This window comes from Protopterus annectens, chromosome 13.part0 (genome assembly GCF_019279795.1).
Source record: "Protopterus annectens isolate FY-2018-M chromosome 13.part0, PAN1.0, whole genome shotgun sequence".
In the NCBI taxonomy this organism is placed as follows: domain Eukaryota; kingdom Metazoa; phylum Chordata; order Ceratodontiformes; family Protopteridae; genus Protopterus; species Protopterus annectens.
This window is the reverse complement of record NC_056747.1, coordinates 861,812,168-861,825,370: the sequence shown is the minus strand read 5'-3', so window position 1 is coordinate 861,825,370 and position 13,203 is coordinate 861,812,168. Positions and strand designations below refer to the sequence as shown.

The 13,203-nt window shown below is 38.9% G+C and overlaps 1 protein-coding gene across 1 annotated transcript in view; it reads left to right on the top strand.

Annotated features, from left to right (window-relative positions):
* Positions 1 to 13,203, top strand: part of SYNRG (synergin gamma) — a gene marked incomplete in the record, with an annotated part of 2,786,306 nt that overhangs the window by 1,287,569 nt on the left and 1,485,534 nt on the right. Inside the window, 1 exon segment of the mRNA XM_044054902.1 lies at positions 572 to 671. Coding sequence (XP_043910837.1) covers positions 572 to 671 — 100 coding nt within the window.

Here is a 13,203-nt window from a genome sequence, read left to right as displayed (position 1 = left end):
AGGTTTAGGTGCTAGGGGCGCTGTCCCAAGGGTAAGAATGTAGGCGAGATTGGACTACATAACATCAAGACGTTATGTACTCACCACAACGTTCGATGTATGTAGTCCATCTCGCCTCACATTCTTACTAACCCACCCACCAACCACCTCCTGGAGGACCTAGAGGTTAAGTCTCTGGTTTCAGTATCCTTTTTTGTTGGGTTTGTTCTTCCTTTCAGCGTGTTTGTGTGTGTATGTGAGCTTGCAGCAAACAAGTTCTGGGATGGGCGCATTGCAGTATGGGATACCTCTTAGCCACGAGCCAATTGAAGACTTTGCGCTAGAGTATGACTGAGTCGGAGCCGAGGTTCAGCCCCGAACCCAAGGGTAAGAATGTCAGACGAGATGGACTACATACATTGAACGTTATGGTGAGTACATAACTTCTTGTTTATATCCTTAGACAACATTCCAACTCTTCTTGAACAGCCTCACGCTCAGTCAAACTTTTCTCTGATTTTTGCAGTTTTATCAGCTTATCTAAATAGTTACTTAAAATTTCTATTTTCTTTAGCCTTTTATTTTACTTCAGGAGCAGTCTGAAAATGAAGCTGGTACTATGGCAGAGAAGCAGATCAGAGAGGCTGAAAGTATAAAGGCATATTTGGCTGATGGTGTGCATTTGCAGCTGGGTACTGTGGGTGACAGAAGCTAAGAAAAAACATGCAAGTGCTGGAAGACCAGGATAAGAAGCAGTAGTGTATACAACATGAATCTAGGCATAGGGCAGCAGCCTCAGAAGAAAAGACCAGTGGTAGTGCTACTATTGAAAGTATGTAGTTATGGCCAATATTATATTGCCATATGCCCTTTGATACATTTGGGTTCTGCATATTTTTAAGTAACAATTGAGTCAACTAACTTTGCAATTCAGAAATTTAGACATGGAGGAATTTCAGCTTAAACATTTTTTCTCACAATATGTGATGAAGTGCATGGCATGAAGAAAATGTATGACAACAGAAATGTATAGACTGGGTTGGAAATGTGAGTTTCATTGCATATACATAGAAAATTACAGCATATTTCACACAGAATATATTAAATGGATAAACAGCAACTGTTCGGTATTGGGGCCAACCAGTATGCTTGCTTTTATTGCGCGGATGAAACACATTTAGTTCAGGAATGTAGAAAAAGATGTGGTGAGCAAGGCAGTACTGCTAAAAACTGTAGACCATTTTGTAGGACAGAAACTGACCGGGAGGAAAGATGATATGTAGAAAATATTCAGAAAGAAAGAAATGGCTGATATAAGGGAAGGAAAAAATATAACTCAAGGTGAAGAAAAAGATTAAGGGGAGGATTCATAAAAGAGATTCAGATGCGAATAGAAATAGGAATGATGGTTTAGCAAGTAAAGAAAAGAAAGATGGTGACTCAAAATAGGAAGAACAAGGACAGAAAAATTAAATCTGTTGGAAGGGAGGGTGAGTAGGAAAAAAAAATAAGAACAAAAAGAAGATAGAAAAGGGGTGAATTAGGTATTTTGGGGTAAATTAACAGTATAAGAAATGAAGTGAAAGGTTTAATGGTTGTTGAATTGTGCAAAAAAAGAAGATTAATATATTACGTTTGCTCAATACAATGTGTGTTAAGAAAAAAATGAAGCTGTATTGGGGGGTATATGGTCAGTAGGATGTAAAACATGTTCTGAGTTGGGGTGTTAGAGAAGAAAAGTAAACATATTGGATATAACAGCTGTTATATCAGGAAGAGTAATGATATGTGACTTGAGGAAAAATGGAAATCATGTGAGACTATTAGTAATGTATATCTAAGCAAATATGTCAAAAAGAAAACGTTTAAAGAATATGAGATGTCTTGGAGGAAGGTTATGGTAAATGGTTGGTTATAAAAAAAAATCAGAATTGAAGGAGTGAAACAGGTGTATCTGATGAGTTTGTAGTTGTGCTATTAATGAATTCAGTAATACATTTACTGGTGAAATCAGAAAAGCAGGATGGGAAATGGAAAAAGGCATACTAATGCCTGTATGTCTTTCATATGCAGATGATTTAGTTATTGTAAGAAAAAATGTGAAACTGTGACAAGGATGCAGAGGTTGTTAAGTAAAGCTGATCAAAGTTAAATTGGTAAGTGTTAAGGGCTTGGTAAAATAGATATTTGATAATTTTTTACTAGAAATTAAATGTATTAGGAATCAGCTGTAGCAAAAGCAGAAAAATAGAACAATGGAGAAAATGTTTGGATGAAATCAAGAAGTTCGTGGAATGCAATTTTAATTGTCTTTCCGAAGGAAGGTATATATGTTAAATGCATGTATGTGTGTGTGTGTGTGTGTATATATATATATATATATATATATATATATATATATATATATATATATAGTTGGGATATTTTAAGTGTGTGTATAGGTTTCCTAGAAAAATGGAAAAGAACTGATAGAAATTTTTTTTTAGTTTTATTTCGGGAGCAAAACTCAGCCCATTTGAATGGGGAATTGTATCTAGTAAGAAAGGAGGAGGTGGTTTAAATTAAAAAAATCCGTTATGCATCTTTACATCTCTTTTTTTGGTATTAAAATATGAAGAGAAAGACTTTAGCTTGATAAGGAAACTGTGAGAAATATGGAGAGTGACTGAAGAAAAGAATGAGAAAGAAAATACATAAAAGGGAGAAGATGGGAGGAAAAGAATGTGGTTATAAAATTAAGTTATGGAAAATAAAAAGTTAAGTTAAAAATGATAGAAATGAATGGCATAACATGATAATGGAGAAATGTTTAAACTATCCGTGGAATGATCATAAGGAAATAAAAAATATCTGGAGTTTTTTTTTTATCAAGATTATTAGATGTTACCTGTAAAAAGTAATATAATGCAGTGGAGGAGAGAAAAAGTAAAGGTGGTAATGTTTTTGGGATTGTTAGAAGAATGAAGATTTCTGAGGAAAAATTATCTTTCATAAGGATCTGCATCCAAAATACCACTCTCCTTATTTCTCAAATTCCCCCCTTAATTATCATAATCCCTTTCCACTTTGAATTTTAACTTAACTGATTTAACACATTTCTATCAGCTCTCTTTTAAAATTAAAATCCCTAGAAAGATAACACTGTTTTAAATTATTTATTCATTATTTATGTATTATTAAACACCATTTGATCTGTTTTTATATTACAATGAGAGTTTTTTTTTGCCATCTATTTATTCCATCTTATACAGATTTTATATGTTACATATATAGTAGTCTTTTACATGCCTTTTCCTTTAAGGGGGTGTGTTAGTTTAAATAATGTATTAATTGTTTAATGATTTTTTACCCAGTGTTTCTGTACTATATAAATAGATTGTGTGATTAAATGTATTATCTGATGAAGTTCTGAAGTGGTCAGGACGAAAGCGCTTATCATTTATTTTATTCTTTTCAATAAAATTCAGTAATGCTTTTATTGAATTTGGCCTGAATAAGTGCATTTATTTACTGTGGAGTGGTTAATCCTTCTGTTCCTGCTTGGCATTTTTGTGTTTTGCAACAGTTTTTTCTTCTTGTCTTTTTCTCAGTGTTTCCACAACACTGAGATATCCTTTTCTGGTTTTATCAGGTACAAAATAATATCATCTGCAGATAAGGTCACCTTTTCTTGAATGCCATGCCAGTTATATCCTTGAATTTCTGTGTCACTTCTTTTCTTTGCCAGCGGTTCTCAATATAGTGCAAATAGCAAAGGGGAAAGAGGTACCCCCTGCCTGTTTCCTTTGTTCCAACAGCTTATCAGAGAGAAGCCCTCTCACTTTGATTTTTCCTCAGATCCTTCATGTGTCCTCCTATTTAACCTCATTACTGTATGAGGAAATGCAAATGCTTCCATGGCCCTGCTCATAAAATCCCAACTTACTCTGTTGAATGCTTTCTCTACATCAAGACCCAACAATAACAGAGGTATTTTCTTACATTCTGCTTTCCTCTGGATCATCATAGTTCTGTTAAAGTCAAATGTTTGCCTCCCTTCCACAAAACCACACTGATCCATGTCTGTCAGTTTTAGCAATATGTTTGCCATTGTAGACATAAACACTTTATAATCATGGTTTAAAATAGAAATGGGGCTGTATGAAGCTGGATCTCATGGGCCTTTACCATCTTAGGCATTATAGCCAACACAGCTTTTTTCCAGGATGTTGGTGCTTCCCCTCCATTTAAATACTATTAAAAACTTCCATATCCTTTTCCCTGTCTTCCCTCCTAGCTTTCAAATTTCCACCAGAATGCCATCTGTCCCTGGAGACGTTCCTGCATGGGTTAAACGTCACCAGTTTTATCTCGTCTCCTCCTATCAACTGTTAATTGTAGAGCCTCATTTACCTCAAACCTCGATATATTTAAGTCTTCCATAAATATTTCCATTTGTGCTTTTTCTGCTTTATACACATTTTCATAAAATTTCTAATATCTGTATAGGGTCCCTAGTTATTTTTTTTGTTACAGGCTCCCTAACTTTGACAACAACCCCCTCCCACTTTCTGTTACTTAAGTCATAATGCTAAATGTTTTTGTGCTCTGGAGTTGTCAAAAAACAGTTGCTTGACAACAATCTATATAAACTTGTGTATGTTATCCAGGTACTTTTCTCTTTAGCACTCTGCAGTTGCGCCTGTTCTTGTTCTGTGAGATTCCCTAATCTTTGTCATCTCCTCTAAATAATTCTTGTTACTTCATAACTATTATTTATTTATTTATTTCAGTTTGATTACCGGGGAAGTTTTTTCTTTCATTTCTACTTAGTTTTTAAGCTCTACTTTCGTTGTATCCCACTCAGTAACTTTAACTTCGGCAATATTTTCTATCTTCCCTAATAACACCGGAATAATTTCCACTTCCCATTCCTTAAATTGCTCACTTTTTAATGGATAGGTGGGAAAGCGCCAGTATCTCATATTTACTTCATTGCTCTGTATTTCTATATCATTAATTATTTGTGCATAATCTGAAATAGTTATTGGATGTGTGTCAACGTTCTCAATTACATGTAGTTGCTCCTGTGAAATGTAATTTCTTTGTAGTCTAGCCCAGTTATTTTACCTTGGAAAATAATATGTCTGAGTTATAATAATAATAATATCTGAGTTCCTACTACTGAATTCACATCATCTATACTAAATACTTTCATAAATGTCTTCAGAAATCTATTATCTTTTGTTATAGGTTTTCTTCTAGACCCCAGATGCATCCTCATTGTTGGAAATCAAGTTCTAGTCTCCACCTATAAGTAATATGTCCTGCTTATTTCTCACAAAAAATGTTTAAAGCTCCATATTAGCAGTTTTAGATGAAATATAAATATATACCAACACAATTCTCATTGCTTGCCAGTAGCTCCTTGCTGCAAAAAATCTGCCATTATTGTCTTTTTGATTCCTCCTCTTTCAGTATTGGAGCTCCTCTGACAATTAATATAAGTACTTCTCTTTTCATTTGTCCCTGATATTCTGTTAAGTATCCATCCTGAAATACTTTCCTTGTCATATTTACATGCTGAGTTTTCTAAATGTGCGTCTTGTAGCATTGCTATTTGCACTGTGCATTTCTTAATATAATTAAATATTCTTCCCTTTTGGTCTATACCTGTGAGGTCGTTTACATTCCCAGATAACATGTAGTGTGTCACCACTGATAAAAAAAGTCATTATTCCCACCTATGTATGTCAGCTTTTTACAATGTCTGTTTTCAGCTTTTACAATACATGCACACACTAATGTTTGTCAGGTTCATCCTTTATACATTTTTTCTCATCACATTGGAGCATGTGTCATATTTTTCAAGACTTTATTTTATTTTTTAATGAAAACCCTCAAACAAAAATACAAACACCCCCACAGAAAACCCCCATAACCTGTTAACTTAGTACAAACACAGAAGTCTGTGTACATCTTCAAATAATGAAATTTAACCCTCCTAATTGGAACAATTGTCCCAAATAAACAGCTGCAAACAAGTTGAGGATGTTCTTTGTGTTTCACTGTTGCAGTCATTACATTTGGGTTATCCTGCTGGCAGGTTGCCCTCAGTCGGACTGAATTCCAAAGTCTTGGGTCCTGAGTCGGTTGCTGTCGCCTCTTCCCTGACGTCATTTCGTCAGGGGTATAAAAGATTCAGCCGACACCATTTTATTCAGTCTTTCTTGCCGTGCGGTGCCCGAAGCAGAAGCATTTCGCAAGTGCCGGTCGGCCGACTACTGAGATTTCCATGTTCGAGTTTCAGATCCAAAGTCTTCATTAAAAACTAAGTACCCTGTTGGGGAAACTTTTCTTCTTGCTCCAGACCGATGTCAGAAAAAGTTAATAATTGCACTTTTTGTGGGAAGCAAATACCTCATAAGGACTTTCATTCTTACTGTATTCCTTGCCTAGGCCTTGACCATGATGTTGCTAGTTGTCAGTTTTGTGCTAGATTTAACCAACGCACTATTAAGTGTCGGTAGGATTTTGCATTAAGCTATTTTGGGTGAACATTTAATTATACAATGTCGTTGGACTACTGGAGTTCACAAAAAACGCAAAGAAAAAGACAGGCAACCGAGGTCCAAAACCGATGACGCAGCTTCTCCTAAGCAAGTCGCCGGTTCTCAGTGAGGCACTTTCGCAGCCCCTGACGCCCGCTACTTTAGAGTTGCAGGTCGCTACCGACTCCCACGTGGAGTCGGCCAGGCCGATGGAAACTCAAGGTATTGGAGCCTCGGAGATTATTCCCTCAGATGGGTCCGGAGCCGCTGAGCAGGCATCGGCTTCTGAGGGTGTATTCAGACCTAAACAATTATATATTGAACCGACTTCAAAGACAAAACTAAAACATCTTTAAAGGCAAAGAAACAAGTTCACCAGCCACAAGGACTGGCCTCCATGCCCAAAAAACAGATGCTCAAAATGGCTGAAGACTTAATTACCTTGATCAGGGGTTCCCATCCCCCTCCTGATAAGAGGCCTAGGCAAGAGACAAGACTATGAATCTTCAGATCAGGTTTCCATTTCTTCTGATTCCTCTTCTGATCAGGAATATTCTCTTCCCCCCTATGAGGATTCTGATGCTGAAGAATCAATTCCTTCAGCTTCTCCTCCTGAGGACTACTCTTTTGGGGAAACCTTGCATACCATGAGGGAGCACTTCCACTGGGAGAGCCAAGATTTTTCAGAATCTAAGAAAAGGCTCAGAGACTTCCTTTTACTACCTCAACACAGGCCTCTAGCTATTCCACCTGTGTTGGACATTGTAGATGATGTGTTCTCGGAGTCTAGTCTGACCCCTGACTCTTTACCTCCAGCTCCTGTTAAGCCGGACAGATAGTACAGGGTCCCTGACTCTCATAAATTCCTTTTCAAAAACCCTACTGCAGACCCAGAAACTATTTCTCAGGGTCCAAAAGGGGTCAAGGCTTCTACTGCAAAAAACCCTACCCCCTCTGACAGGGATTCTAGGTTACTGGATAGATGGGGAAAAAAGATTTACACATCTGCTACTTTGGCTATAAGGGCCTTAAATTGCCAGTTTCATATGCTCAAATATCAGCAATATATCATGACACTGCTTAAACAGAAAATGATGGCAAATTCAGAATGTGCAGAAAACAAAGAAAAACAGGTTTTATTGCATGCAGCTGAACAAGTTGGAAAGCATACTTTGCAATGTGGGTTTGATTCTCTGGAGGCCTCCTGCAGGGGCCGCTGTTACGGGTTCTGTCATTTGGAGACATGCTTGATTAAAGGAACAAAATCTGCCTGACCATGTTAAAGCAAAATTATTAGATGTTCCTTTACAACATGATATCTTGTTTGGTGTTAAGGCAGAAGAGGTGTTAACAGAAAATGGAGGACAAAGCTAAATCTATGCAAACGGTCAAGGATTTCTTACAGGTACAGCCACCTAGATTTAGCAGACACCGGCCTACAAAGAATTGGTCCTTTCCAGTCTCAGACAGACCTCAAATGGGCAGATCCAGATGCCCCACAGGCAGATCACAGCTGCAAGGATCCTACAGGTCTAAGCAGTGGAGTGGTTCTACCTCCAGAGGTGGAGAAGACAAATCACAATCATACAGGAAACGGCCCCAATGACTTCTCCCTGCCTGCACCAAGCACTTATCTTCTGTCAGCACCCTTATGGGGAAAACTAGCACTTTTTTCTCAAAATTGGCACATTATAACCCAGGACAAATGGGTTCTAGACATAGTGTCACAAGGCTACAAGTTTCATTTCCATAGCCTGCCAAGGGCAAACGGTTGGCCAGACCTGCCAAAAAATCAATGGGCAGAAGCACAAAAACAAGTCACAGCTCTCATGGACATGAGGGCTATTCAACAAGTGCCACAGCAAGAGCAGGGACAAGGATTTTACTCAAGACTGTTATTGGTACCCAGAAAGGACAAAGCATGGAGACCAATAATGGACCTATCTATTCTAAACACTTTCCTGGATATACCAAAATTCAAGATGTTGACCTTACAGCAGCTTCTGCCCATGCTGGGCAGCAAGGCTTGGCTCGTGACTTTAGACCTAAAAGAGGCATACCTGCATGTACCAATCAGACAATCATGCAGGAGATACCTCAGATTCAAGGCTGGCTCAAAGCATTACCAATTCTCTGCACTGCCCTTTGGCTTATCTACTGCACCCAGAGTCTTCACAAAGTGCCTGGCACCAGTAATTGTTTACTGCAGACAGAGGAATACAAATATATCCTTACTTGGACGACTGCCTCATACAAGCAGAGAACAAGGATATTCTACTACAGCATCTGACGTTTGTGATAAGACTTTTGACATGCCTAGGGTACAGAGTCAACAAAAAGAAATCAAAACTAGTACCCTCTCAAGAGATAATATTCCTGGGTGCAAGCTTAAATACAACTGCCCAGATAGCTTATCTCACTCCAGACAAACAAAGGCAACTGGCTACTTATTTCAAGGAAATGGCAACAAAGGCCCAGTTATCTGCAAGAAAAATTCTGCAGGCTTTGGGCTTCATGGCATCTTGCATCTTACTAATTTCATATGCAAGACTGCATATAAGGAAAATTTAATGGTACCTAAAAAGTGTCTGGACACAACATTGCCACAGTCTGAAAACAATGATTACTCTAATTCCCTGCCTGCAACAGGAGTTTCGATGGTGGGCAAAGGCTTGTCACCAAAACAAGGGACAGTCGTTCTCACTACCCCCAGCCAGGCAGAGCCTAACAACGGATGCATCAGATTATGTCTGGGGGGCACACATGGCAGGAAGAGGCATTTAGGGCACCTGGTCCACAAACCAAAAGCATCTACATATCAATCAAAAAGAGATGCTAGCTGTTCAAAATGCCCTGACAGCCTTCAAGGACCTACTTCATCCGGGACAACTACTGATAAATACAGACAACACCACGGTCATGTGGTGCATAAACAAGCAGGGGGGCACTCATTCTTATCCCCTGTGCAGACTAGCCCTGGCTTTATGGGACACAGCATTGACTTACCAAGTTCATCTGCAGGCACAATTCCTGCCAGGAAAGGAAAATGCTCTGGCAGATGAACTAAGCAGAAACCTCATGGATCCCCATGAGTGGCACTTGGATCCACAAGTCTTCAGCATGATAACAAAAAAATGGGGACGCCCGGACACAGATCTATTTGCCTCCCCTCAAAACAATCAACTAAAAATATTCTGCACAAGGACTTATCACAGACATGCTTGGAAAGTGGACGCCTTATCTTTCAACTGGACAAACCTATCAGTATATGCCTTTCCTCCACTGCCTCTCCTCCCCAAGGTACTCCTAAAGGTCAGGCAGGAGAAACCAAAAAATGATTCTGATTGCCCCAGACTGGCCATGCCAGTACTGGTATCCAGTCTTAAGAAACTTGTCCCAATGCCCAGCATGGACCTTACCCATACCTCTCAACGTGGAAACATCAAAAATCTGGACAAGGCCCATGAAAAATAGGTACAAATCTGTACGCTGATTAACATAAAATTTGCATACATAATGATGTAACCCCACCCACCCCAATGGAACTGTGGGGTACCATCATTCAAACAAATTGAAGAACAGACAAAATTTTAAACACAAAATATAACCAGAATAGTATTTTATTTAAACATTTGAACATGTATTGAACTTGTTGTTGTTTGTCTTTCGGCTTTTTCCCAGCAAGGGGTCGCCACAACAGAACTCCGGTCCGCTAATGATTGGCAGTAGATTTTTTACGAAACGCTGAGGTGCCAGCTCAACACCCAACCTTCAACAAAGGCATGCCCATTTACGTACGCATGTCTTAAGAACGCTACCCAACCACAGGGAGGACATGCAGACTCCACACAGAAGGCACTCCCAAGCCAAGCCGAGAATCGAATGGGAGAACCTCTTGCTGTGACGTAACAATGCTACCGCTGTACCACCACTGCGGAACTTATCGAACTTTGAACTTGTATAAAACTAAAATACAGTTGTCTTTTATAAAATTTAAATTAACTGCATTGAATCGAGAGAGATGTTGAAAGCTGACAAGCAACAGCAAATGCAACTTTTTTATAAAAATAAAATTAACTGCTACAATACTATTAAATAACACCATCTGCTAAATGTAACAAAAATGCAACATAAATATTAACTAATTATCTAGCATCCGTCTACCTGTCCAGCAATAAAAAAATGTTTTGCACAAGTTACAGTCAAGGCAAAAATGACAGAGATCCTCATACTTTGCAGCATTCAGAAAATGCATCTTGATACCTGTAAATTAGTGTAACGTTTAAAAAGCATCCCTGAATATGGGCCTGTATTCCCATCAATTATTTTGGCTTTGCCATGAAATGCTGAGCCAAGAAGTTAAGAGGCATCCTGCAAACCCATGGAAACTAAAAAGTGGACAAGGAGTAAACAAGACACTTTGCATCACTAACAAAGGAGTTCATCAGTAAGGACTAGTTTCTCTGCAAACTGCCTTTCAAAATGTAAACATACTGAGATTAATCAAGACAGTTATACAACACATAAGTAGCTAACAAAAAATACTTAAGGAAAATTAAGAGCCAGGAAACACTATTCCACTGCAAACTCCAAGTGACAATCCTGATGGCCTCTTCCTGACTCCTTTGTCAGTAGGCTACCTTCACTAGCAGGTTGACACACAAGTATGAAACCAAAAATACATTTGTGCATAGCAAAACTCCATACTACAGCCCCCTCTCTTACATAAAAGCCATTTGTTCTACAGCATACACAGTGCTCTCTTTCGGCTTTTCCAAGTTAGGGGTTGCCACAGCGGAACTCCGGTCCACTAATGATTGGCAGTTGATTTTTACATGCCGAGTTGCCAGCCCTGGCGCACAACCTTCAACGAAAGTACGCCCATTCACGCAAGTCTCCACGCAGAAGATGCTCTAGCTGAGAATCAAACCGGAAAGCGTCTTACTGTGAGGCGACAACTCTACTGCAGCACCACCACTGCGGATTCTACAGCATACACAGTAAACACCAAAATTAAAGCAGCAGCATATATATAACAATACTCTCACTACAACCCGTTTACCGGTTAGCTAATAACATAATATGGACACATTTATCTTCTCTGCATGATCAACTGTACCCAACTTCATGTATGCATCTGCACAATTGACACTTCAACTTCTTCAAAGTAGTGTATTTCAAGGTCGTCTACCCCCAAAACAATTTGTATACCATTACCATGGCTTACATGGGGTGTATCTAATAACACACAGGTACTACCTACTCCTATTCCCCAGTACGCTTTGTCCTCAGTGTGGTCTTTACTTCTCACTTTTAATGGAGTATAAAGAATCACTGCATTAGTCCTCGACTTTACTTTAAAACACATGGCATGCAGAGGTTTCCTCTGCAGTAAATGATTGAATGGAATAGACTCAAGTGTAACCATCATGGCCTAATTAAGAAACAGAAAATGGAGAATTGACAGTTTTGCATGCTGTAGTTGTAAATATTATCCATTTAAACACAATGTGTGATTTTATAACAATATAAAGTTAGCCAATATCACTAGTTGTAACCACTTGGTTCTGAATTCTACATGATTAACATTAACATACCTGTCATTCATTTAACACGTCCACTATGATGTGACTGTTAATCAGACATGCTTATTAACATCTCTATAAATGTAATAAGACTAACTTGTATAAAATCAACTGAATCTAAGCAATACCTATCTGCCTGGATGATTCAACTCCAATAAAGATATGAGACCACAGCAGCAGCAGCCTCACCTTAGAGTTTTTTTTTTAATATGGTGAACATAGCCTGATTAACCCTTGAAGAAGAGGTTATGAAGGCGTAGTGAGCAAAACTATAAGAACAGAACACATACAAACATATCAGCTAGTTAAACAACGATATATTCTACCCAGAAATTAAATACGTACTCCCTTGTGCACACTAAAAATGAATACAAAAACCCCACATTCTTGAAAAGCACGCACACACACACACACACACACACACACACACACACACACACACACACACACACACACACACACACACATACATACATGACCACAAACACACACACTACCTACCATTTCACGTTCCTTACTTCTTAAAAAATAAATCCAGCCAGGAGCGATAGTCCAGCTAGGCGAGCCTTCTAAATAAATCCTAACTCCAGAAACAGCGAGCGATAATGCATCCAGCCAGAGCCTTTTAAATACATCCTTTCCAGCTCTGACGAGCGATAACACATCCACAAACAGCCAGGCGAGCCTTCTAACAGACAAACAGCCAAGGCAGGAGCCTTCCCTTCTAAATTTCTGTTCCCTTTCATAAAACATTTAAAACAGAGCTGGAAATACTTACGCACTCGCGAAACTCTATTCTGATAGGCTGGTAGCCCTGGCCGGACTGGCGTCATGCCTTGCGATGGCGTCAGCTTACTGGAAGTGAAAAATAAAAAAAAAACAAAGCGAGGAAAAGAAAACAAAATCGGAAATGAAGGGTGCCACTCGGGAATCGTGGCACCCCATTATTTGGACCCCAAAACTCGGTAAAAACAGAGTAATTTGGGACAGTTGGGAGGTATGACCTTACCTCAAATACCTCATCTACTGTCCCAGCAAAACAATCAGATTCTGCACAGCCAACGCAGGACCCTAAACCTGGCAGCATGGCGGATAATGTAGCCATACAA